Below are 24,222 nucleotides of genomic sequence, written 5' to 3'. Positions count from 1 at the left end.
TGAGCCCTCCCACCCATTTCAGAATGTTTAGTATCCTTGCTCCTTGCCTATAAATACTAATTGTGTTTCAAGTAAACCATAAACGCCCCCACTATAACTGTATTGTTATAGAAATTAAATTTTTTATGATAAATTTTCAAGGGGATAACGGCCAACATCTCATTAAGGGGTTCTTCTTCCTGCCCAGGATAATCCAAGCCACCCTAAGATTTATAATCAATCTCAAAATAATTAGTGAATAACAAAGCACAAATACTCAGAAAGTAAAGCCCCTGATAGATCTAGTGCTCATGGGTTCTGGAACTAGACATGACAAAAATGGCTCTGGTGGTTTATTTTAGGGGGTACATCAAAAGCAGGGATAAGGTTTCAGGGGCAGAGTCTTGCTTGGTGATATCTTGCAGTCAGCAGGTTGATTGACGTCTTCACAGGTCACACTCATCTCAGGTGCTGTGGTGGGTCACTGCAGAGCCAGATAGAGATTCACATTGTCCCTGGGTAATTGACCAAAAGAATGTCCACTGGTCATTCCCAGACACCAGACGTCTCTACCATGAGGCTTCTATGCCTGGTGACTCACATGCAACCCATGGATAGCTCCTGACAATAAAATTTTTTTTTTTTTTTGGTGCTGAGAATAGAACCCAAGGCCTTATGCACATTAAGCATATTTTTAAAACCTTAACAAATTCTCAGTTTTTAAACCTTAACAAATTCGAGATTGTATTTTATTTCTTCATCTTTCATAGCTAATCAGTTATTAATTGAATTTTGAATTAATATGTGATTGGAAAAGACCTTAAAGTTCATGAAGACCAATAGTTCACGAACAGATATGAACTTGAAGAATGTTTCCAGTTAGCAGTAATGTGAACATAGAAAGTGCTTAAAAACTTCCATAGCAGTTTGACATTGCCATTGCACCCAAGTATTTTTATATTTTACAAAGATTTTAGTTTGCCAGATTAGAAGTGTACATGTCCTCTACCATAGTTTTTTTTTTTTTTTTGAGAGTCAAATGATAAATAACAAATTGTGGAAGAATTATTATGATAAATGTAAGTAAAGTCTTACTTTTTTTTTTAGGTTAAAGAAAGGCCTGATGTGGGAGTTTATATCAAAGATTTATCAGCTTATGTGGTAAATAATGCTGATGATATGGATAGAATTATGACACTAGGCCATAAAAATCGTAAGTATAGTGCATAATTGTGATTAAATGTCTATGTGTTGAATAGATTGGTTGAGAGACAAAAACAGTGTGATTCTTTGCTCTATAGAGACTGAACTTTAAGGTTTCTTGAAAATTCTTTCCCTTTGATGATTACTATGTAGAGAATATAAATGAATGAAAGATATCAGATTGTTTTCCATGCTGACCAAAATTTTTCTTTTTAATTATGCTAATCTTTGAAACTCTCATATAATTGTCTTTTATTAGTTACACTAAATATTGAGAGCATTTTTTGAGCACTTAATAAGTGGGAAGCACTTGTGCTCAGTGCTTCATGAAGATGATCTCTTAATTCTCACTGTAGTCTGTGGAGATACTAAAGTCCTACTTTTTGAATGACCAACTGAGACTTAGTTTAAGTAACTTTTCTATGGTAGTATAGTTCCTAAGTGGCAGAGTGAGTATTTGAATGTAGGCTATTAGTATTAACCAGGCACTATACTGCTTCCCTTTTGTTGAGAGGGAAAGCAAAATAAAATCTTATCAAAATTACATTTATCTTAGTAGTTGTTTTATGTTTTTAATCTAAAGAATAAGAAACTTCAGCAATATTTTAAATATAGGTGCCCAAAGCCTAGTACTAGTGATGTTACCAATAGCAATTAGAAGTTAGAAATAAATGACAAGAACATAGAAAGTGAAAATATTAAGTTTCTGTGTCTTGACTATAGATCTAGCAAACACAAAGAAATTAAACATTATTCAATTTTTATACATAAACTAACAGAAAAATGATCAATAAGAAAATGACCAAATCTCAACAGAAAGATGAGCAAAAGATAATGTGTTATTCACAGAAAAATCATACAGAGCAATGATCACATGAAATTACTTCATAAGTAATCAGGATAATGCAGATTAAAACTATAGTAAGAGATATTCTTTTGGCAGGGGGCAGGTAGCAGGGGATTGAACTCAGTGACACCTAACCACTAAGCAACATTCTCAACCCTTATTATTTTGAGTCAGAGTCTTGTTAAGTTACTTAGGTCTTTGATAAGTTGCTGAGGCTGGTTTGGAACTTGCCATCCTCGGCCTCCTGAGCCACTGGGATTACAGGCATGTGCCACTTCTCCCAGCTCCAGATTATTTTATGCTTTGAAGAAATGGGCACTGGGGCGGGAGTGGAAATTGATATGGCATTTTTGAAGGACAATATTAACAATATCTGTTGACATTTAAAAAAATGTTCATTTTGATCTAGTATTTCTAACTCTTGATATATAGTCTAGAAAAATATTTTTAGATGTAAACAATCTAACCATCAATAAATCACTATTTTTTTTATAATTATGGTACAAAAATACTATATACATAAGAGATAATGTTAAGTGAGGGAAAAACAAGATAAAGTGAGACCTAACACACTGTAGAGGCTTGTATATTGCTACTGACTGATTAGATGATTTTTGAAAAGTGGTATCAAATTTAATGGTTGTATTTTTTGGAGAAAATTCATATTTTAATTTAAAAGAAAATAGAAAAATATAGAATCGCAGATCCCTGTGTTTTCTTTGATTAATTCTATCTAGTCCTCATATAAATTATTTCTTTGTTCTTTCACTGATTTTTCATGTACTTTCTTTCATTGAACTTTATCAATGCAGTTTACATTCCAGTTATATGACTTCTAATATAGCCACACGCTAATATACTCTTTTAATGTCTCATTTCTAAAATCAATGTTTGCACAGAGAAGTTCTGCATAAATAGTAGGAAGATAGAAATTAATGCTTTATAATACTTTGGAATTTAAGAAAAAAATTAGCACGTGACTATTGTAAAAAAAGCATGTTTATGCAATATATTCATGTAAAATTGTATAAGTACATGAATATTTTGTATATTTTAAGTGGATGCTTTTGTTTTTGCTTCATATAAATGAGATCAAACTATATATTCCTCTCTTACTTTTAAAAAGTCAGATGCTAGCTGGGCATGGTGGTGCATACCTGTAATCCCCGCAGTTTGGGAGGCTGAGGCAAGACAAGTTTCAACTCAGCATCAGCAATTTAGTGAGGCCCTAAGCAACTTAGTGAGACCCTGTCTCAAAATAAAAATAAATAATAATTTTTTTTTTTAAAAAGGAAAAAATGAAAGGACTGGGGATGTGGCTTAATGTTAAGTGCCCCTGGATTCAATCTTCGATATGCTCCACACCCTAATTTAAATGCTGTGGGCATCTTTCACATCATTGGATACATTTCTGCCTATTTTTTTTTTAAATGACTGCTTAGTTGTCCAAAGTGCGACTATTCTATAATTGATTAGCCATTATCCTATTTGTTGTTTCTGGTCTTTCGTTGTTGCAAACAATGTTACACTATATATTCCTAAAGCACATTTGCAAGTATTTCCGTGGTTTAGTTTGCTAGAACTAAAGTTTCCCTTACATTTTTTTTTTTTTTTTTTGGTGGTGCTGGGGATTGAACCCAGGGCCTTGTGCATTCGAGGCAAGCATTCTACCAACTGAGCTATAGCCCATCCATAATTATCTTTAGAGAGAGCTGAATCAGCAATAATTGTTCCAGTTATTTAACACGTTTCTTCTTTATGTGTAATTTTTTTTTTAGAGTGGGGGGAAGGGGGTTCTCACTATATTACCTAGGCTGGTCTTAAACTACTGGTATCAGGGATCCTCCTCTCTCAACCTCCCAAGTACTTGAGATTATATAGGCACCATACCACCCTGTCTGGCTTTGTAAATTATTTATTTCAACAAAAATTGTAAGAGAGGGATGGGCTATAGCTCAGTTGGTAGAGTGCTTGCCTCGAATGCACAAGGCCCTGGGTTCAATCCCCAGCACCACCAAAAAAAAAAAAAAAAAAAAATGTAAGGGAAACTTCATATAATGGCTAAATGCACACCTTTACTTTTATGGTCTAGCCATGTTCTCTGGCTTTTATTATAATGATATTAAGTATTTTGAACTATTCTGGGTATTTAATTATTACCGTACGCACTCTCTGTTACAGTTTTTAAGGATTTCCTTCCTTTATTAAAGGTTCTGTTGGTGCAACTAATATGAATGAACATAGTTCCCGTTCGCATGCCATCTTTACAATTACTATAGAGTGCAGTGAAAAAGGTGTCGATGGTAATATGCATGTCAGGATGGGGAAGCTTCATCTTGTAGATCTTGCTGTAAGTAACAGGATCCTACTTAAGGAATAACTTGTACTATGACTTACATTTATCTCATAAATAAGAATTAATGTGGAAAGGTGTGATTTACATGAGATTTTAAAATTGTGACTTGTGTTTAACTTACTACTCATTATGGAGTATTTCAAATGTATATGAAAGTAGACTAGCATAATGATTCCTTATGTTCTTGTCACCCAACTTTTAACAGTTATCAACTCGTTGTCAGTCTTGTTTCATCTTTTCTTGCTCACTTTTTCCTTTCCTTAATTATTTTGAAGTGAATCTCGGGTGTTATATCAGGTATATTACTGTTAAATTGCGTTTTAAAAAAATCCTTAAAAGGATATTCTGGGGCTGGGGATGTGGCTCAAGCGGTAGCGCGCTCGCCTGGCATGCGTGCGGCCCGGGTTCGATCCTCAGCACCACATACCAACAAAGATGTTGTGTCCGCCGAAAACTAAAAAAAATAAATATTAAAAAAAAAAAAAGGATATTCTGTATTATTATTATAATTTTAGCTTGAGTTTTGTCTCTGTATATTGCTAGGGCTCAGAAAGACAAGCAAAAACTGGAGCTACTGGACAGCGCCTGAAGGAAGCTACAAAAATCAATCTTTCACTTTCCACCCTTGGTAATGTAATTTCTGCCTTGGTTGATGGAAAAAGCACTCATGTGCCTTATCGTAACTCTAAATTGACTCGTCTTCTTCAGGATTCTTTAGGAGGAAACTCAAAAACCATGATGGTAAGACTTCATTTGTGGTATCGTTAACATCTAGCAAATTTAAGATTCTAATTTGTCCATAAGTAATATAAATAACATTTTTTAAATTGACTATTATGGACTGGGGCTATTGCTCAGTGGTAGAACACTTACTTCTCACATGTGAGACACTGAGTTCAATCTCAGCACCATATAAAAATAAATACATAAAAAGGATATTATGTTCATTTTTAAAAAAATTAACTATTTTACTTCTTTGATTTTTTATTATCCTTTTTGTAATATATCATGTGTATTAGTTTGCAGTAGTATCACTTGGAAACCCATATAAATGACACTTTCTTTTTTAAGAAGGTCAAAGTGCCTATGTACTTCAGACATCTATTCTGATATATTTGTAGTTGTACTATTAATTAATGGTAGTGTAAAATGATTTGCATTTCTAATTCAACAGTGTGCAAATATTGGGCCAGCAGATTATAATTATGATGAAACTATTAGTACATTACGGTACGCCAACCGTGCTAAGAATATTAAAAATAAAGCTAGAATTAATGAAGATCCAAAAGATGCTCTGCTTCGCCAGTTTCAGAAAGAAATAGAAGAACTGAAGAAAAAGCTGGAAGAAGGTAAATTCTTTGAAAAATATAAATCTTAATTTTGGCTAAAAGTATGTTGGTTAACGGAGAAGCATTCTAACAGAAATCACCTATTAAACTTTTTTGAGCTTCTAACATTAATTTTTAAAAGAATATTTCTGAAAACAATTAATACCTAGCATTTTCAATTAAGTATAAATTATATAATGTATGAAAGATGATATATCATGAGCTTTGTAATGTTTTGAACAACCAATACAAAAAATAAATTAAAAAAATAAATAAATAAATAAATTATATAACATTTGTATTTTTTTAAATTAAAGCTGTCATCTTTATTCCCATGACCTTTTGTAAATTTCCTATGTTTACATATGAAATAATAAATTTTTATCTATGTATAGAAGCACATTCTACTGTGTGTGTATTGTGAAAAAGATCAGAGTTCTGGCTTTGTGATTAGTATCACTATTATTATTTTTTTAAGATTTTTTTTTCACAATACCTTTATTCTATTTATTTATTTTTATGTGGTGCTGAGGATCGAACCCAGGGCCTCACACATGCTAGGCAAGTGCTCTACCACCGAGCTACAGCCCCAGTCCTCTCACTGTTGTTAAGGAAAGATAGTAGTTGTTTTTGCTATCAATAAAAGCGCATTGCATAGCCTTAAAATATGCTTTCATACTCAAATTTGAATGTGAGATTCTATTTTGGAAATTTTTTTTCTTTCTTTCTTTTTTTTTTTTTTTTTTTAAAGCACGGATTGAACCCAGGGGTGCTTTACCATTGATCTGTAGCCCCAGCCTTTTTTATTTTTTATTTTGAGACAGGATCTCACTGAGTTGCTTAGGGTCTCACTGAGTTGCTAAGGCTAGCCTTGAACTTTTGTGATCTTCCTGCCTCAGCCTCCTAAGATGCTAGAGTTATAGGTATGTGTCACTGCACCTGGCTGGAAATTATTTTCTAACATGATAATGCAAAATGGTTGGGAAATTTAAAGATCTTATTCATCTCAGTCATCATTAAGTACCTAGTCACTCCCTGCACCTTCATTGTTAGGGACAGATAGGTCCTTCTTATTGGCAAGGAACTCCTCTGTGTATCACGTAAATAGAGGGCTTAGAAACTGCACTTGTGCAGTCTTTGGGGAAGGAAACTAGTTCCATCACAGGTGAAATTTAGAGATGCTAACCCCATCACATATGTTTGGAGAAGGTGCTAATTCAATCAACTAGAGTAAGATAATTGAGAAAAAGCAATGAGTGAACTAATGAAATTTGGTGTTTTAAATGTGACCACTAGGTGGTATTTATAGCCACTATGCTTTAAAGAGTTTAAATTTCTTGGTTATGTTGATTTTCAGTGCATACCTTTATTTTGCTGTCTTTATTTTTAACATTATTAGGAGGCAAAAATATATGAAACATAAAATGTATCATTTTAACCAGTTTAGTGGCATTAAATACATTCATATTGTTGTGCAAACTATTATTACTCTTCATCTCCAGAACTTTTTTATCATCCCATATACAGAAATTCTGTACCCATTAAATACTAATTCTCCATTCCTTTCTCCCCCAAGTCCCTGGGGACCACTGTACTACTTTCTATGAATTTAACCATTCTAGGTACCTTAGATATGTAAAATCATACAGTATTTTGTAGATTTCCTATGTCTACTTGTTAAATAATGATTTTTTATCTAAGTTTAATTTTTATGTAAGTTTATTCACTTAGCATAATACCTTAAAGATTCATCCATGTTTGTAGCATGTCACAATTTATTTTCTTTTTAAGGCTGAAAAGTATTCCAATGTGTGTGTATGTATGTATGTGTACACACACACACACACACACACACACACACTGCACTTTGTTTATCAATTTATCTATTGGTGGATATTTGGATTGCTTTCACCTTTTGGCCTGTGTGGCTTACTTTGTGTTCATGGATGCAGACAGTCCTTGTTTTAAATGTTTTGGGTAAAAAACAACAGTAGAATTGCTGGATCATATGGTAATAGTATTTTTAGCACATTTTATTTTATTTGCTCTGCACTTTTGTTTTTATAACTTAGTTAATAGAGTTGATCATATAAACAATAAAAAGTAGGTAAAAGCATTAAAGTAATTTTTAAACTTTTTATTTTAAAATTATTTTAGACTTACAGAAAATTTATGTAGTACAGAGTTTCTATGATACCCTTCATTACCCTTATCCAGCTACCTAATGTTAACATCTGTCACAGTACCATTATTGAAACCAGGAAATTTACATCAGTACAATCTCACCAACTAATCTATATGCTGTTTCAAATTTTGCCAGTTATCTTTCCAATGCCTCCTTTTTTTTTTTAAGAGAGAGAGAGAAAAAGAGAGCGTGCATGCGCGCGCAAGAGAGAGAATTTTTGTTAATATTATTTTTTAGTTTAGACACAACATCTTTGTTGGTATGTGGTGCTGAGGATCGAACCCAGGCCGCACAAACGTGAGGCGAGCGCGATATCAGTTGAGCCACATCCCCAGCCCCCCCCCTTTTTTTTTCTTATTTTAGTCTATGACTCAATCCAGGATCACACACAATAATTTTATTAGTCTATTTTTTTTCTGTCTTTTAAATCTCCTCCAATTGCCTTAGTTCCTTTTGTTTTTCAAAATCTTGACACTTCAGTAGTAGGAATATGGCTCAGTGGTAGAGCATGTGTCCAGCATGTTCAAGGCCCTGGGTTTGATTCTCAGCACTGCAAAAGAAAAAGAAAATGAAGAATCTTGACTTTCCTGAAAAGTGCTGATCCTGAATGTTTAGATTGTCCTTTAATTTGGACTAGTCTGCAGTTCTCTCATAGTTGCTCTGAAGCCTCCTCCACTGTAAACCTACTATTTTTTTCATTTGCAATTAATATGTATCTTGTGGGGAGATACTTTGAGATTCTGTAAATATCCTGGTTCTCCTACTAAGAGATAGTAGGAGAAAATAAGTACCTTATTCCTAATTTTAGCATGTATCAGTGGTTCTTGCCTGTGACTATAATTCTGTTGCATTTGTTCAATGATGATTTTCTATTCTCATCATTCATTTTTTTAGTGTTTGGAATTCTGTTACTAGGAAGAGGAATCTCCATTTATTTATTCAAATTTTTATTTTATTTAGCCTGTGTGTTACAATCCAGTATTTTATCATTTATTAGGTTGCTCATATTGTCACAGTTTTGGCTATTAGGAGCTCTAGTGGGGTAGTTCCTATATTCTTTCAGGGTGTTCTCATCAAGTTATTTTTAGGCACCTGCTTGTTTTTCTGGTCCTGCAAGATAATGTTTTAGGCTCATTTTGTATCTTCCCTACCATAATCTTAAAATACATTTCTCCCTGGTTCCTTTTATTGGAGAATGGTATATAGAATGGGACACTATGTATGGTCATTGCTGATAAGAATCATTGTTTCTAGTCTCAAAGAATAAAATATTTTAAATGATTTCTTTACCTAAGACACTATTCTCTTTCCAGCCTTTATTTATAACTATATAATCTAGTTGCAATTTGTATGTATTTTACTTTTTTCCCCCAATCACCTTTGCTTTCTTAAAAACTTCATGTATGGACAATGATGTTTTTAAATAACTAATTTGAAGTTAATTTAGTGCTTCTCTGTATTACTATTTAATGGTTCCATTTTATTGACTTTTTGTCTTTAAGAGAATATGTAGTTAACATTATCTTTGTACAGATAAAGCTGTCTTTGAAATTTTTTTGTGATATAATCCTAGATATGGGATCACTGTGTTAACTGACAGTTTTGTGGTTCAAAAAATATACAGATTGAATTATTTGAAATCTTAAGCAGGAAACAAGGAGAAGATACTCCCCAAAGACATCACATTTAAAAAGACTGAACTAATAATTCTAACACATAATCTTTTGTATATGTTTAGAACTCTATTTAAAATAATTATTTGAAGTTTTAAATGGGTCAGATTTTAACTTTTTTAGGAACTTTGGAAAAATAAAGTCTCTGTGTACATCTTAGCTATTTCTGAGATTAGCACAACTGATATACTATCTAGGAGCCCTGAAACATTTAAATTTATATTTTGAGCAAGGCACAGTGATACACTCCTGTAATTCTAGCTATTCAAGAGGCCAAGGCAGGAAGATCACAAACTTGAGGCCAGCTTGGGCAACTTATTGAGACCCTATCTTCAAATTAAAAATTAAGAGGGCTGGGGTGATAGAGCACCCCTGCCCAGGTTCAATCCCAGTACTGCAAAAAGTATAAGTATATTTGAGTCAAAAAAAAGCTTAATGAAGAAAATTGGTATAAGTACTTCTGAAATAACCAATGACTTGTACAGACTAAAATCACTGCATTAAATTTCTATCCAAGGAGAAGAAATATCAGGCTCTGATATCAGTGGATCAGAGGAGGAAGAGGATGAAGAGGGTGAGGTTGGAGAAGATGGAGAGAAAAGGAAAAAGAGAAGGGGTAAGTTCTGTTAAGTGTTCTAATTGGTAGAAATAATTAGGATTGCTACCTAATAATGCTTTCACATTTCTAAGACAATAGAGTGCATGCCTTCTATTTTGCTTTTATAGTTATGGTAACAATTAGAACAGAGGATGTATGCCATATACCTGGTTAACTTTGCATTGTTTTTTTCTCCACTAACCTGTTCTTAGCTTACTCAGAATAGTTTGGATTTTTTTTTTTTTTTAGAATTATAAAACTATGAGAGTGGATATAACATTTTGAAATTTTAGGTAGAGTTTTGATTTTACGTGAGGACTTGGATCTGTTAGGAACCTACATATTTTAATAAATTAGGAAAATGTGGAGTTTTTCCTCAAGTAAGGTTAATCTTTAGAATTCATTAGATTTTTAAATAATAAATTTGTTTAAGTATTGTATTTTAAAATTTAATTCCTTTTCTTTATAATATGTGCTCATTCTCACCCCAATGTGGGGCATATGTTATCATGTGTGAATTAAGACTTTGTCATGCTAAGATTATAGATAACATGCAAAAGAGATGGACATATTATAATGGCCTGCATTTCAAGCCTATTTATCCTAAATATTTATTTCAGAACTCTCTTCCATTAGTGTGGATCATTGTTTTCCAGCTGGTGCATATTTTGCTTGTCTTATTTAAATGATGTTGCTGAAAATAAACCCATCACCGTTTGATCAGGAGTCCCAAATTTAAAAACTGTAAAGATTGTATAAATTCAGAAGAGAGGAAAAGCATGATTTAGAGCAAGAGCTGGTAAAATACAACCTGCTGGCCAAGTCTAGCCCATATCTGTTTTGTAAAATGTTATTAAAACAACTATGTTCATTTGTTTACATATGTTCTGTGGCTGCTTTCACATGGCTTATGGCCTATAAACACATATTATTTGTCCTTTTGTAGAAAATGTTTGCCAAACCCTGACTTAGAGAAATGTATTTTTTGTTCATATCTAGTTTTTTTTTAACAAAATGAACTGTTGTTTAGAAAGCTATAAAGCATATAATAGATTTATTAAGAATAAAACTTTATGTAGAAAAATGCCACTATTTAATATATTAAAATATTTAATGATAATATGCCTTCCAGGCTTAGAAATTTAAATTTTTTCAATGAGCCTTTTCAGTTTTGCTGTCATACCTTAAACATAAATATTTGTATTTGATAGTTTGATGCCATGAGGGGAGAGAGGGAAATTGGTGACAGACCTATAACGTTAGTTGAATTTGACTTTAAGTTTTAAAACTTCCTTTAACTTATAACCTAAATAATTTAAATAGACTTAAATGTCACCAAATAACATATTTTTTATTCTTGTCATTTCAACATGCAGTGTTTTAAATGAGTAGTAAAATTTGCACACAGTGAATCTTTATACAGTTTTTAATCCCCCCCATATGGCTTTGGGAAGTAGAGAACATTGGATAGACTACTACCAAAACTGGTTTTAAGGGAAAGTAAGTTTTGATTCTTTAATACAAAGCTTGTTTGTCCTTTAAAATTCTTTCTCTGGAACTGAATTTTTCTCTATATGTGTGTTCATATTCCTGTTTTTTCTTTCTTTGGTTGGCGTTGGGCTCATTTCTTTGTCTTCCAGGCAGTAGCAGCAGCAGTAGTTCAGACTCCACATGTTCTGTCATAGAGAAACCTCTGGATAAGTTCTTGACTAGTGAGTGGTAGCTCTTAAATTCTCTAACAGAGCTTTGGCTTCTCCATAACCCATGGGCTTCATTTGAGCAATGCTGCACCGCTCCCTGTCATTATTTGAAGAATACATGTTGGACTTCTCAGTAGAACAAAGCATGTTGATGATCCCCTATGCCCCTTCATTGCTTCCAGTTAACCATAATTGTTAAAACATATGCTTTAGCTTATGTTTGAGACAATGGAAGAGAGATTCATGCTTTTGCAGTTGAGATAATGTAAAGAGAGCTAGTAAGCTGTATAAAAGAAAAATTCTTATGGTTGTTTTTTATGTTTCATTATAAATGTTTAATCTTGGTCAGTATAAGGGACATGTAACAACAAATCCTGAATTTCTAAAAGTACCAATTACATTTGGCAGTATATCAGTACCCATTATAACATGTCATACAGTTATAAAAATTTTACACTTTGGTGTCCTATTCTTAGCAGTAGCTTAAGATTAAAGGCTCCCAAATAAAGAAAAATGGAGTGTTTCAAGCAAGTAAAAATAAATTGAGTAGTATTTTATTTCAAATGGACTTTATCTCCATTTCTAATTACCTGATAGGTTTTAAGAATTTTTCCAAGATGTGATTAAAGAATTAAGAACCACATGAAGTTTACTCAGGATCTGTCTAGACTTATTTCAGACTTAAAGACTTTTTCTTAAACTTTAATTAAGTTGAAAAATATTATTTAATTTTATCTATTCATATTTTATTCTCAGAAGGGAGATGATACCTTCTTGTACCAGCTTGCAGCTTACTGTCTTTTTAAAGCATTATCTATATTCTTACCTTTCCCAAACTAATAACAAAATAATTGCTTATTGTTCTTATGCATTTAGCTTTTTAGAGGAAGAATCCAAGAATAGCAAAAATCTGTCTATTGACGATTCTTAAGCAATTTACCAAAATGATTCACTTCAGAGGATAATTTGAAAAAAATACATGATGTTGCTTTAGAGACCATATAGAGGTTAATTTTATTTTATAAACTAAAATATGAGAAATATCTGAATAGGTAACCTTGCATTTTTTCTAATGCAAAACTTATCTTAGTTCTTAAAGAATGGTTACATGAACTTACAGTGTGAAATGAGTTGTACTTTGTTCAATTCAAGAAGTTTTCATTGCTATTTACATACTTAGCACATAAAATATGTTGTTGTTGTAACATGGGTAGATTGGTGAAGTGGAGAGATAGTTGTCCCAAGCATGTGGTTGCTGTGTGTAACTTGTTATGTTTGTACCCTCCCTTTATAAAACCCGAGTGGCCTTTTTTTTTTTTAGGTGTCCCTTGCTTGAATCATCAGTTGTCATTTACTTCTGTAATCTACTAATAGGTTGAATGTAAGTTTGTTACTATACAGGTGTACTCCATTTTATGTAGTAAATTTTTTCCTCTGAAAACATTGCTTATAAATCAAGTTGGAAAACAGTGTATTGTGAACTTGCTGTCTTTAAAAATTCTTCATAAAATTTTTTTGTCAAATAGTGAAAATTATAAACTTTTATCTCTTTTTGGTTCAGGGTTTTGAGTTGGATTTTCTTAAAATGGGGCACACCTGTAATGGATCTTTGTACTAGGAGACACATTGAATTGGGAAATTTTGGAAATGGACAATGTGAATTTTGTTACTTTCAACTTATTAATTTTAAAAATTGGCTTAATTTTCTGCTTTGTTCTTTTGGAATTTCCCAGGTCTTAACAGGTTCCCAATTCTTTGTCTACCATTTAACATAACCACATGATGCTGAATTGTTAAATTTGCAGGAATTTGGGAGTCAGTGTGAGCTCTTTGAGTTGTAATCTTAGAGTAAAGTAATCTTCTCTTTGCTTAAATTGTATCTCTCATTATATTCAGTATGCTTTCTTTTTACTTGGGCTCTTATTTCCGTTTTGATAATGATTTGATTTATTTCTCTACTTATACTGTAAATGCTATTATACATTTTTTTTGTTTTACAAAGGAAATAATGTTTTCCTTTTTTTCTTCCTCATCTCTGTGCATATGCTTCCTGTCTACGATTTGCTTACCACTTCTTATTGCAAGATCAAGCAGGTTGGTGTGATTGATTTGCACTCCACTTGGTAGTTATTTATCTTATAAAGAACTTTGTTAATTAAACAGCATTTTTTAATTTAATATTTTTTTGCAAGGTAAGTATCCATTTTTTTGTATTCAAAAACTCTTTCAACTTCAACTTAAAAAAAAAAAAACACTTGGGAGACTAAGGCAGGAGGATCACAGGTTCAAGGCTAGCCTTAGCAACCTTAGTGAGTCCCTAAACAACTTAGCAAAAACTGTATCAAAATGAAAAAAAAAAAAAAAGTACTGAGGATGTAGCTCAGCACTATGGGTTTCAAGCCCAGATACCAAAAACAAAATAAAACTTTCTTTTTTCCTAAATTCTTAAAGTCATATTTTAGAAATACAATTATAAATGATTTCACAAACATTTTCCACTCTTTTCTTTTAAAGCCAAGAATAACGTGCCTGTGAGCTATGCTGGTGGGTACTCATTTAATAATATGAAATGAATTCAGTTAATACTTCCCTGAAGTTCTTCCCCTCAGACTTTCCTTGCCAGTTCACCATCACAGTTTTGGTTAGAACACATGACAAAGTGCAACTGGAAAATGTTACTAGTTCTGTTTGTCTTAATTAAATACTCTTTATTCTGGCATTATTAAAATTTACTTACCTGAAATTTTGTGCTGAAATTTTATCATGTAATATTAGAAACTATGTTGTTATGGGGTGGTGGTTGTTGTTTTTTTAATTAACTGGCTTTGTTTAAAAGAGGCTATGTGTGTATGTTGTTAGGGATCAAACCCAGGGCCTTACCAATGCTAAGCAAGTGCTTTACTTCCCAGCCTTACTCCCCTACCCTTTAAAAAAGTCTTTTAAAATATTTGTAGTTAGAAGAATCAAAGTTCTTACTTAACGGTGACGGTGACGAGGGGAGATCACCTTTGTGCTCCTGGATACCAGGCTCTTGCCCCTGGTATCCACCTTCCCCCAGACTAAAGCACCTTAACCCTAACCCAGGAGTCCACAGGCCAGCCCCCTGGAGACTAAACCTTATTTGTATCATAAAGAACAGGGTAAAAATAAATAAATTAATTTAAAAAGTACATGTAAAAGTGACTATTAGTAATGCCCCATTTTAAAATGATTGGTTAGGAGAGTTGGAACATATTCAAGGTTAGCTTAAAGTATTATTTGAAGAAATATAATGATTTATCAAAGTGATTCTGGCTAGACTAACATGGTAAATATCAGACTTTTGAAATTGATTCTAGCTATACTGATTATATATGCATGGTCATCTTCATGAAAATGTTACAAGAGCAGCATAGTAGTGTTTTTTGCTGCGAAAGCATCACTTTGAAAAACATTACCAGATGGTTTTTACTAATATAATTCAGGCATAGTATTAATTCATCAAGAGGCATGCATTTTTATATTTCTACATATTCAATCTTTTTATTTTTTCACCACTTTGTAGGTTTTGAAACTATTTTTATTTGTTTTGTTTTGTTTGGATTAAAACCAGTGGTGCTTTACCACTGAGCTACATCCCCAGTCAGGGTCTCACTGAGTTGCTGAGGCTGACTTTAAGCTTGAACTTGTGATCCTTCTGCCTCAGCCTCCCAAGTAGCTGGGATTACCTGTGTGCCACCAGGCCCTGTAAAAACTATTTTTAACTATTAACAAAAACAATTAGAATCCTAAAGGCCTAAAAATATTCATGTTCATATGTCAAGCATCCATGTCTTCATACCTGTGTTGTTTTCCTTTTAACATATTTGCCATTTTTTCTTTAAATATTTGTAATTCTGAGGTGGAAAGGAAGTTACAGGTTTTTAAATGCACACACCTAAATTTATCTTTTGTCCCTCAAATTTCTGAGAAATTGAATTACTTATGGGAAATTCTTTCTAAGTATTCATTGAGAAAAGGAGTTAAATTATTTTTAAAAGTTATTTTTTAACCATATAACCCAGAAGGTACCATACAGGGGACTGTGATAAACAAGCCAACAGATTCAGGTCCACATCCTGACTTTTGGAATGCAATGAATCACACCATACCAAAGCATGAATTTGGATCAGTGCTTTTATTTTAATTTGTTTTGTGGCTTAGATTTTGCTTTGAATTTACAGATCTTAGAAATGAAGGATATTGTATTTTAAACCCTTGTTTGTTTGTTTTTAATATAATTTTGGCCTGAAGAGTTAAATGAAGCCTATGAATGATTCTTCTTCTCATGGTTCTTCAAAGAATATATTCAGATATATGTTACCATCATAATTATTTTCAGTTTTTTTCCTCATTATTAGCAGAAGGGGTTGGATTGGGGTAGAGGCATTAACAATTTATAAACTCTTCTGGTTTACCCTTTTCTTCTACAGTCCTTTGGGAAGGAAGTTAAGAATGACAAAGCTTTCAGGAGAGCCTCAGACCAATTCTGTGAAAAGTTTGATTGGTTTTCTGAAGGAACATATGTTTCTGAGAAATAGTTGCCAGAAATGAATTGTCATTGATTCAGTTCCATAACCATTTTAGTAAGCTAGTTTTTATTTTCTTTTTGATTTTTCATATGAATTTCATGATTTTTGAAATTCATCAGTAAACTTTCATTGAATACCTATTATATGTATATAGAACACTATTAGACATTATAATCAAAATAATCAACTGGAAGTTATGTTCCAGCTTTATTATTTGGTAGTATTTTTGATTATATTTGACACTTATTTAATCTGAATTAGGGAGATTTAGGATCCTGAGTTTGTCATAGTAATGAGCATTTTAGTTGCTCATTTAGGATCTGATGATAATCATGACAGCTAATCAGCTATAAAATGCTTGGTTAATACTATGTAACTGTTGTATAATTATTATAGAATTTCTTTCTTTAGAAATATACTATGTGGTAGAAAATACTTTCTAATAATTTTATTAAACAAAAGTTTTAGAAAAACCCTGAATAATAAAATTTTAAAACTCTCAAGAATAAATTAAAAACTACCTGATACAAATTCTGATATTTTTATCTGTATTTTATATCTATATGTGTCTTTAATTTCTGTTATTTGGGAGACGGTTTTTGAGAAGCCACTTGTGATTGTACTTAATTATCAGGAGAAAGAAACTGAAGAATCATTTTGCTTTCTTTTTTATCCTATATGTATTATTTGGGGACACAGAAATTTTTGCTATTTTATTTGGCTTTCCTATTACTCTTTCTTTCCCTATTTTCAGCCCATCTGTTTTGCTTCTCTTTAACCTACTTTTGTTCTTAGATATCATTGTACAATTGAACAACAATTTGAATTTAGCAGTGAATTAAAAAGTTCTTCTAGGACTGGAGTTGTGGCTCAGTTATAGAGCACTTGCCTGGCATGTGTGAGGCCCTCCCTGGGTTTGATCCTCAGTATCACATATAAATAAATAAAATGAAAAATCCATTGGCAACTAAAAAATATATATAAAAAAAGTTCTTCTAGAACATAAATGGAAATGAGTGATACTATCAGTTTGATTTTCTTAAAATGTTGATATTTTGTATTATTGAGGAGTCTAGTCAGTTCTATATCAAAGATAATTTACATGTCTGAAACACTCACTTGTTTTAGTGATTGTTGCAATTAAATGACTCAAATAGGTAAAAAGAAAGTTTCTCCAGATAAGATGGTTGAAATGCAAGCAAAAATTGATGAGGAGAGAAAAGCACTTGAAACAAAGCTTGACATGGAAGAAGAAGAAAGAAACAAGGCTAGAGCTGAATTAGAGAAGCGGGAAAAAGATCTTCTTAAAGCTCAGTGAGTTTTATTGAATTGAGATGAATTCATGATTTAAATTTCTAATAGTTTTCATAAGATATATAAGCAGGAAAATTGAATAGTAACTAAAAGCTTGATTGTTGTTTATAGCTGTTCTGGGGTAGAAAATGCCATGTATGTGATATATTTCTAAAGATTAAATCTGTTTCAATTATTTAATCTCTGTGGGAGGAAAAATATTGGTGAGTTTGAATTAGAGGTTAATGAATTAAAACTACACAGAGGTATAGTTTTATAGAAATGTTATATAATTATTTTTTAATTTTGAAATTGTACATCTAAAATTCTTATCAAATTTTGAGAAATGCCATTATTAGAACAGTAGCTGATCAGTGAATTTAGAGTATTCTCATTTGAATCAATAGACAAGAGCATCAATCTTTGCTGGAAAAATTATCTGCTCTGGAGAAGAAGGTAATTGTTGGTGGTGTTGACTTGTTGGCCAAAGCTGAGGAACAAGAAAAACTTCTTGAAGAATCTAACATGGAGCTGGAAGAAAGGAGGAAAAGAGCAGAGCAGCTTCGCAGAGAACTTGAGGAAAAAGAGGTGATGTGACTTTTTGCTTTAAGTTTAATATTTGTTGCCTAAGTTATTTATCTTTTAATATCTATAATCTTAATAAAATTTTGAAATAGGGTGTGTGTTAGGGGGTTTAGGGATTGAACCAGAGTGCTGAGCTACATTTCCAGCCCTTTTTATTTTTTATTTTGAGATGGGCCCTCACTAAGTTGCCTGAATTGACCTTGAACTTGTGATCTTTCTGCCTTAGCCTCCTAAATAACTGGGAGACAGGCACTAAAAGCAGATTTATGGTTTACTTTGAGGATAATAGTCACTAACTTTTTAAAATAATTTAAATTTGTGTCTTAAAATGATTCTGAAGTTTACCAATTTTTATCATAGCAAGAACGCTTAGATATTGAAGAAAAATATACCAGTTTACAAGAGGAAGCACAGGGAAAGACCAAGAAATTAAAGAAAGTTTGGACTATGCTGATGGCTGCAAAGTCAGAGGTTGGTTTCTTAGAATGATCTACAAATGTAGTTCTGAATTTTTAAAAAATATTTATTGTTGTTGATGTTGTTGATGGACCTTTATTTTATTTATTTTTATATGTGATGCTGAGAATCGAACCTAATGGCTCACACATGCTAAGCAAGTGCTCTATCACTAAGCCACAGCCCCAGCCCTAGTTCTGAATTTTTAAAGAAGAAATTCCTTTGATTAAGAATGCATACGTAATCATAACATGAGCTTACAGTTTTAAAGAAATAAATAAAATACTTTGCCTTTATGTGCAATTTTTAGTTTTAGCTATCAAACTAATTTTTTCCCCAATTTTGACTAATAACTTGACATAGTGATAGTGTCAGTCTATTTTATTTTTATAAAAGAACTGCATAAGGTTTGACAAGCCAATGTCCTATGTCAGAGGAACTTTTGTACTCAAAATCTTATTTATTTATAATATTTTTATGGATTTTCTGGTAGATGGCAGATCTCCAACAAGAACATCAGAGGGAAATTGAAGGCCTACTGGAAAACATTCGGCAACTTAGCCGGGAGCTTCGACTTCAAATGCTTATTATTGATAACTTTATACCTCAGGACTATCAGGTAAGCAGGAAGTTCTCTAATCTAGATGTTAGTCACTGGACTGGGGTTAAAAAAAGGAAATAAAATTTGTAATTTAATTTAATTTAGCTATTATCTATAAAAGTTTCTTGAACAATGCCAGTTAACTTCGGTTAACTTCCCTCAATATCTAAATATCTAATTAAGGTTCCCTTAATATGTAAGTATCTAAGAATTTCTCTTCCATTTGGAGAACTCGGATTCATGTAAATGCAATCAGAATCAAGGTATAGGTCCAGTAAATAGAACCCCTAGGCTATTTTGCCTTGTTTATGGATGTTAATTTTTGTGTGTCTGGTTGGTAAAATGAGCATACATGAAATTTATCATTTTAACCATCCTTAATGTGTACAGATCACCAATGTTAAGAATATTCATATTGTTGTGCAGCCATCACCACCATTCATCTCCAAATGTATGATAATTCTTAGTCAAGTATAATTTAAAAATCTTATCCTCTTTTTCATAACCAAAAATTCTCTTTCCAATTCATTTTAATCAACTTTGAACATGATTTTCTTAAAAATCTGTTTTGAATGTCAGACAAATTTGAATTTGTCTGAAAATAAGCCTTAGTACTTTTTCCTTTGGACCTCAGGTGTATAAAATTAATACTGGATACATAGCCCACTCTCTTTATTTGTCCTTGGATGGTCTGCTTTAATTTAGTTAGTTATTTTGTAGTGAATTCATCACCCAAAACAAAAGCTAGGACCTTGACAGTAACCTACTTTTAACCAAATGGTTTCCCACACTCTTCCATCCATGCTTCTTCCAACCAAATGTACCCATCATTCTGATTCCTGTGTTCTCATTCTCTTGACATATGTATATATGTAAATGTATGTGTGTGTATATATATATACACACACACACACACACACAATAGTGTACACATACAGTATAACATATTTGTGTGTGTGTGAGAGTGTGTGTGTGGTGCTGGGAATGAAACCTAGGGCCTCATACATGCTCAGCAAGTGCTGTACCACTGAATAATAATATCCCTGGCCCTATTTTTATATAGTTTAATAGTTCCTACACATGTTCCTAAGAATGTATATTTTAAGGGTTGGGGATGTGGCTCAAGCGGTAGCGCACTCGACTGGCATGCATGCGGCCCGGGTTCGATCCTCAGCACCACATACAAACGAAGATGTTGTGTCTGCCAATAACTAAACAATAAATATTAAAAAAAAAAAAGAATGTATATTTTAAAACTTAATAGAAATGGTATCATGCAGTAATATAATGTCTTGAAACTTTTGTCACTTAAGCATTCTATGACTATTTTTCAATAATTTAAATGCTATTAAATATTAAAAATGAACTGTCCTTGACTTTTAAAAGGAAATGATTGAAAACTATGTACACTGGAATGAAGACATAGGAGAATGGCAGCTAGTGAGTATTATCTTCATCCTTTCATGAAATAATGTGAACTACTTTCTCTGGACTAGAAATTGTGCTGGCTGCCGTGAGGTGGGAAGTGGTCCAGAGGATCAATCAGATGAGAATTTAGTAGGGCATTTAAGATGGTTTTCTAATTAACTGTAACAGAGATCATGTGGTAGAAATGGCCTAGATTGGGAGATATGGAACTGATTGACCTCTGGTTCCTTTTCTGTATCAATATTCAAATCATGTTTTACTAGTGAAACATCAGGATATCTCACAGTAGTTTGCCTAATTCACAGTACTAATTACTAATCAAGACATTTCTTCCCCACCCTTTCCTTTTTTGAGAAATGTGTTGCCTATACAGGAAATAACATGAGGAAGCAAACACCAGTACCTGATAAAAAGGAGAAAGATGTAAGAATACTTTTTTTAAAAAATTACACATATTTCTTTATAGGAATGTGGGTCATTACAGTGTGCTATTAACCTGGTATCTGTTAATCAGCTCTGCTGAAAAGTGGGCTCCTCTAGGATGGAGCAGTTGTTAGGACAGTTCTGCTCACTCTCAGGCTTATCCTGATGGCCAGCTTATTTCTGTCATAAGAATGGCCTGGAGACACTCTTTGGAATCTTCTTTTCACCTCTCTAGGTCATGGGGATATGGTGAGAGACAAGAATGCATCTGCCTTCCCTTTCAAAGTTTGTTCTAGTTGTAGGTCAACAAGAAGAGGAACAAGGTTTAGGGAAGTTAGTAACAGTTTTTCTTTATGTCTGAGGAAATTTATAGTGTTTCAGACGTTCTAATTCACCAAACTTTGGTGAATACATTTCAGATATTGGAATTAGAAGAAGTCTTTAAATATTTATTTAGTTTTATCTTCTCTGGTTTTTTTTTTGCTAGGTGTTTGTTCAGTATTTTACATCTTCCCCTAAATCTGGTTTAACTTTTTAAAGAGTATCTGGTTTAACTTTTTCTTTCACTAGCCCTTTGAAGTAGATCTTTCCCATGTGTATCTTGCCTATACTGAGGAGAGTTTGCGTCAGTCTTTGATGAAATTAGAAAGGCCACGGACATCAAAGGGGAAAACAAGGCCAAAAACAGGGAGAAGGTAAGGACCATCCTTGAATCCAATAAAATGATGATTAATACACTTAGAGGAAACTAAAATTTATCTAGCATGATAAATATTTTGGTTAATAAGTTAAAAATCAAATTTCTTATGTAGTCACAATTTGAGCAAGTAAAATCTGACTAAAGAATTAAGGTCTTCCAACTTCTTTAGTGTACAAATTTTTGCATTCTTCAGCATTTAGATAAGCAGTTTAAAAACTTTCATGTGCCCACCGAAGACACACATGCAATATTAAGGAATGAAGCAAATCAGTTCTAAGAAACACAAGTTCTTTTAGATCTTGTGTTTTACTTTTCCACTTTTACTAGAAATATTTTCCTCTTAACTCTGCAGTTACTAGGAAATATGACACTACAAATATGATGGTAAGATAGTTGGTCCTGGCATAGTAGAAAGTAGCTAGTGGAGGGGACTGGGGCAAGCTGGAGAGCTGTGCTTTTAAAAGTTCCTAATTAGTTGTGGGAATAGTGGGCCTGTTGTTTCTGAATCTTCTCTTTTCTAAGGAGAAGCAAGAAATTCAGATTACTTACATGAGATCCCTCAGTTTTTAGTTACTTTTTTATTTTGTAGACCTAAAACATCAAATTTGATGAGCTCTTTGGATATGGCTTCCATAATGTTCATTTTTAAATATGTACCTTTTTTTTTTTTTTTTAGCTTAGCTTTAGGTTAAGCTAAAAAAAAAACAGTGTGGGCTAACATTATGTGAGCCAAAATCAGCATCTTTGTATACCAGAAATATCCTGTTGTATCATAAAAATTGTAGATAGCCATAAATCTAGGCAAATATACACAATAAATGGTTCATCGATATTATATTACATGATATGTTCAATGTGATAGTCCTCATTAGAAATACATAATTCATTGTGCTGGGCTTAATTGCATAAACAGTACAATAATATAGCATTTCCATCAGTCCCTATATAGGTATCTGTGAGTTGTTGCTTAAGATGATTTGTGTCTAATTCTTACACAATCCACCTGTGCCATTAGCATAGCCCAAAAGAGATTAGTAAGAGATTCCAAACTGGTAGCGTGCAACCCACTTTACGTGGCCACATCGTCTAGTCCAGTTTTGGACACTAGCATCTCCCCAATCTCTCACTACTCTGTATACTAGGGTGTGATGTCAGCCAATTTCCAGATTCTATAGCCACCCCATTATTTTTCTACTACATGTTGTAAAGTGTTTGCATTTTTGTCTTTTTAAAAGCATTCATGTTTTCTTTTTTTCTTCTTCAAACAGAAAGCGTTCTGCAAAGCCTGAGACAGTAATTGATTCTTTACTTCAGTAAATGTTATAGAGTCAAAGTCACAATAAAAATTAGTGATGTTCCTATGCCTGGACAAATCTTTAATTAAAACACTGAAGACTTCTGTGTAATTTCATATAATGAAAACTATCATGATATAAGACTTGGAAACGATGATTTGCATAATTTTTAAACATATACATTAAGTTAACATATTAAAATTGTACAATTGATGATTGTTCAGATTGTTATACTACTCTTGAACTGTACTGTACCAGAAAGTTGGGGGAGCAGTTCATGCTATAGAGTTGCAATTTGATGTAATATAAGTCTGTTAGCTATTTACCCAACTACTCTATATTTAGATAAATAATTTCAAAGTACAGGGGAAAAAAAAATGTTTTGCATGTAGAAAGTAGCAGGTTGAATTACCCTATGTTGTGCTGCTGTATGTGAATGTTGGGCTGCACATGTAAGAAATGACTCTGTCCTAACACCAACCCTGTTGGCCTGTTCATATATATTTTATTTTTTATATTAATATCCATTGAATTTAAGTATGAGATGACTGATCTTATTCATGTTCTGTAGAAAATTTTGTAATTAAATGGTCAGTCCTAGCAAGTATACATTTTGAAACCAAATATTGAAAATATATTTCATTTCGATCTCTTCTGACCTTTTTTACTACTTTGAGTTCAATTAAATACACTTTTTTTTGTTGTTCTGGCTTCATCTTCTCTTGAAACATTGAATTGTACAAACGTAAAGGAGTATCTTTGCCTGTATTGTCTATTTTTAAAAATTCTCTTTGAAGTATGATTTGTGTATGCTTTCCCTTGTATAAGTTTTAAATTTTGATGGAAATTACCTATATCCCAATTGAAAAGGGCTTTTATTTTCCAGAAAATGCAACTAAGTCAGAAAAATCTTTTTGAATCCTTGACCTTTAAAACATTTTATTTTTCCAAGTGTTGTGGTGCACACCTGTAATCTCAATGACTCAGGAGTCTGCAGCAGGAGGATCATAAGTTTGAGGCCA

General features: G+C 32.6%; 1 protein-coding gene across 3 annotated transcripts in view; it reads left to right on the top strand.

The window, feature by feature from the left end:
* The window catches only part of Kif3a (kinesin family member 3A), a 42,060-nt gene extending 18,145 nt beyond the window's left edge, over positions 1 to 23,915 (top strand). Inside the window, exons 5-19 of one of the 3 annotated variants that reach the window (XM_048783468.1) lie at positions 1,087 to 1,192; positions 4,240 to 4,379; positions 4,929 to 5,126; positions 5,560 to 5,734; positions 10,089 to 10,187; positions 11,810 to 11,881; positions 13,955 to 13,963; positions 17,577 to 17,733; positions 18,120 to 18,300; positions 18,658 to 18,768; positions 19,247 to 19,372; positions 20,741 to 20,794; positions 21,137 to 21,205; positions 21,776 to 21,900; positions 23,174 to 23,915. In XM_048783468.1, coding sequence (XP_048639425.1) covers positions 1,087 to 1,192; positions 4,240 to 4,379; positions 4,929 to 5,126; positions 5,560 to 5,734; positions 10,089 to 10,187; positions 11,810 to 11,881; positions 13,955 to 13,963; positions 17,577 to 17,733; positions 18,120 to 18,300; positions 18,658 to 18,768; positions 19,247 to 19,372; positions 20,741 to 20,794; positions 21,137 to 21,205; positions 21,776 to 21,900; positions 23,174 to 23,222 — 1,671 coding nt within the window. In that variant the 3' untranslated portion in view covers positions 23,223 to 23,915. The remainder of the gene's footprint in view (positions 1 to 1,086; positions 1,193 to 4,239; positions 4,380 to 4,928; positions 5,127 to 5,559; positions 5,735 to 10,088; positions 10,188 to 11,809; positions 11,882 to 13,954; positions 13,964 to 17,576; positions 17,734 to 18,119; positions 18,301 to 18,657; positions 18,769 to 19,246; positions 19,373 to 20,740; positions 20,795 to 21,136; positions 21,206 to 21,775; positions 21,901 to 23,173) is intronic. The other 2 variants (XM_048783476.1, XM_048783483.1) reach the window with 2 other exon arrangements.
* The last annotated feature ends 307 nt before the right edge of the window (positions 23,916 to 24,222 follow it).

Source organism: Marmota marmota, unplaced genomic scaffold (genome assembly GCF_001458135.2).
Source record: "Marmota marmota marmota unplaced genomic scaffold, marMar, whole genome shotgun sequence".
Taxonomy (NCBI): Eukaryota; Metazoa; Chordata; class Mammalia; order Rodentia; family Sciuridae; genus Marmota; species Marmota marmota.
Note: the sequence above shows the minus strand (reverse complement) of the source record. Positions and strands in the feature narration are given on the sequence as shown.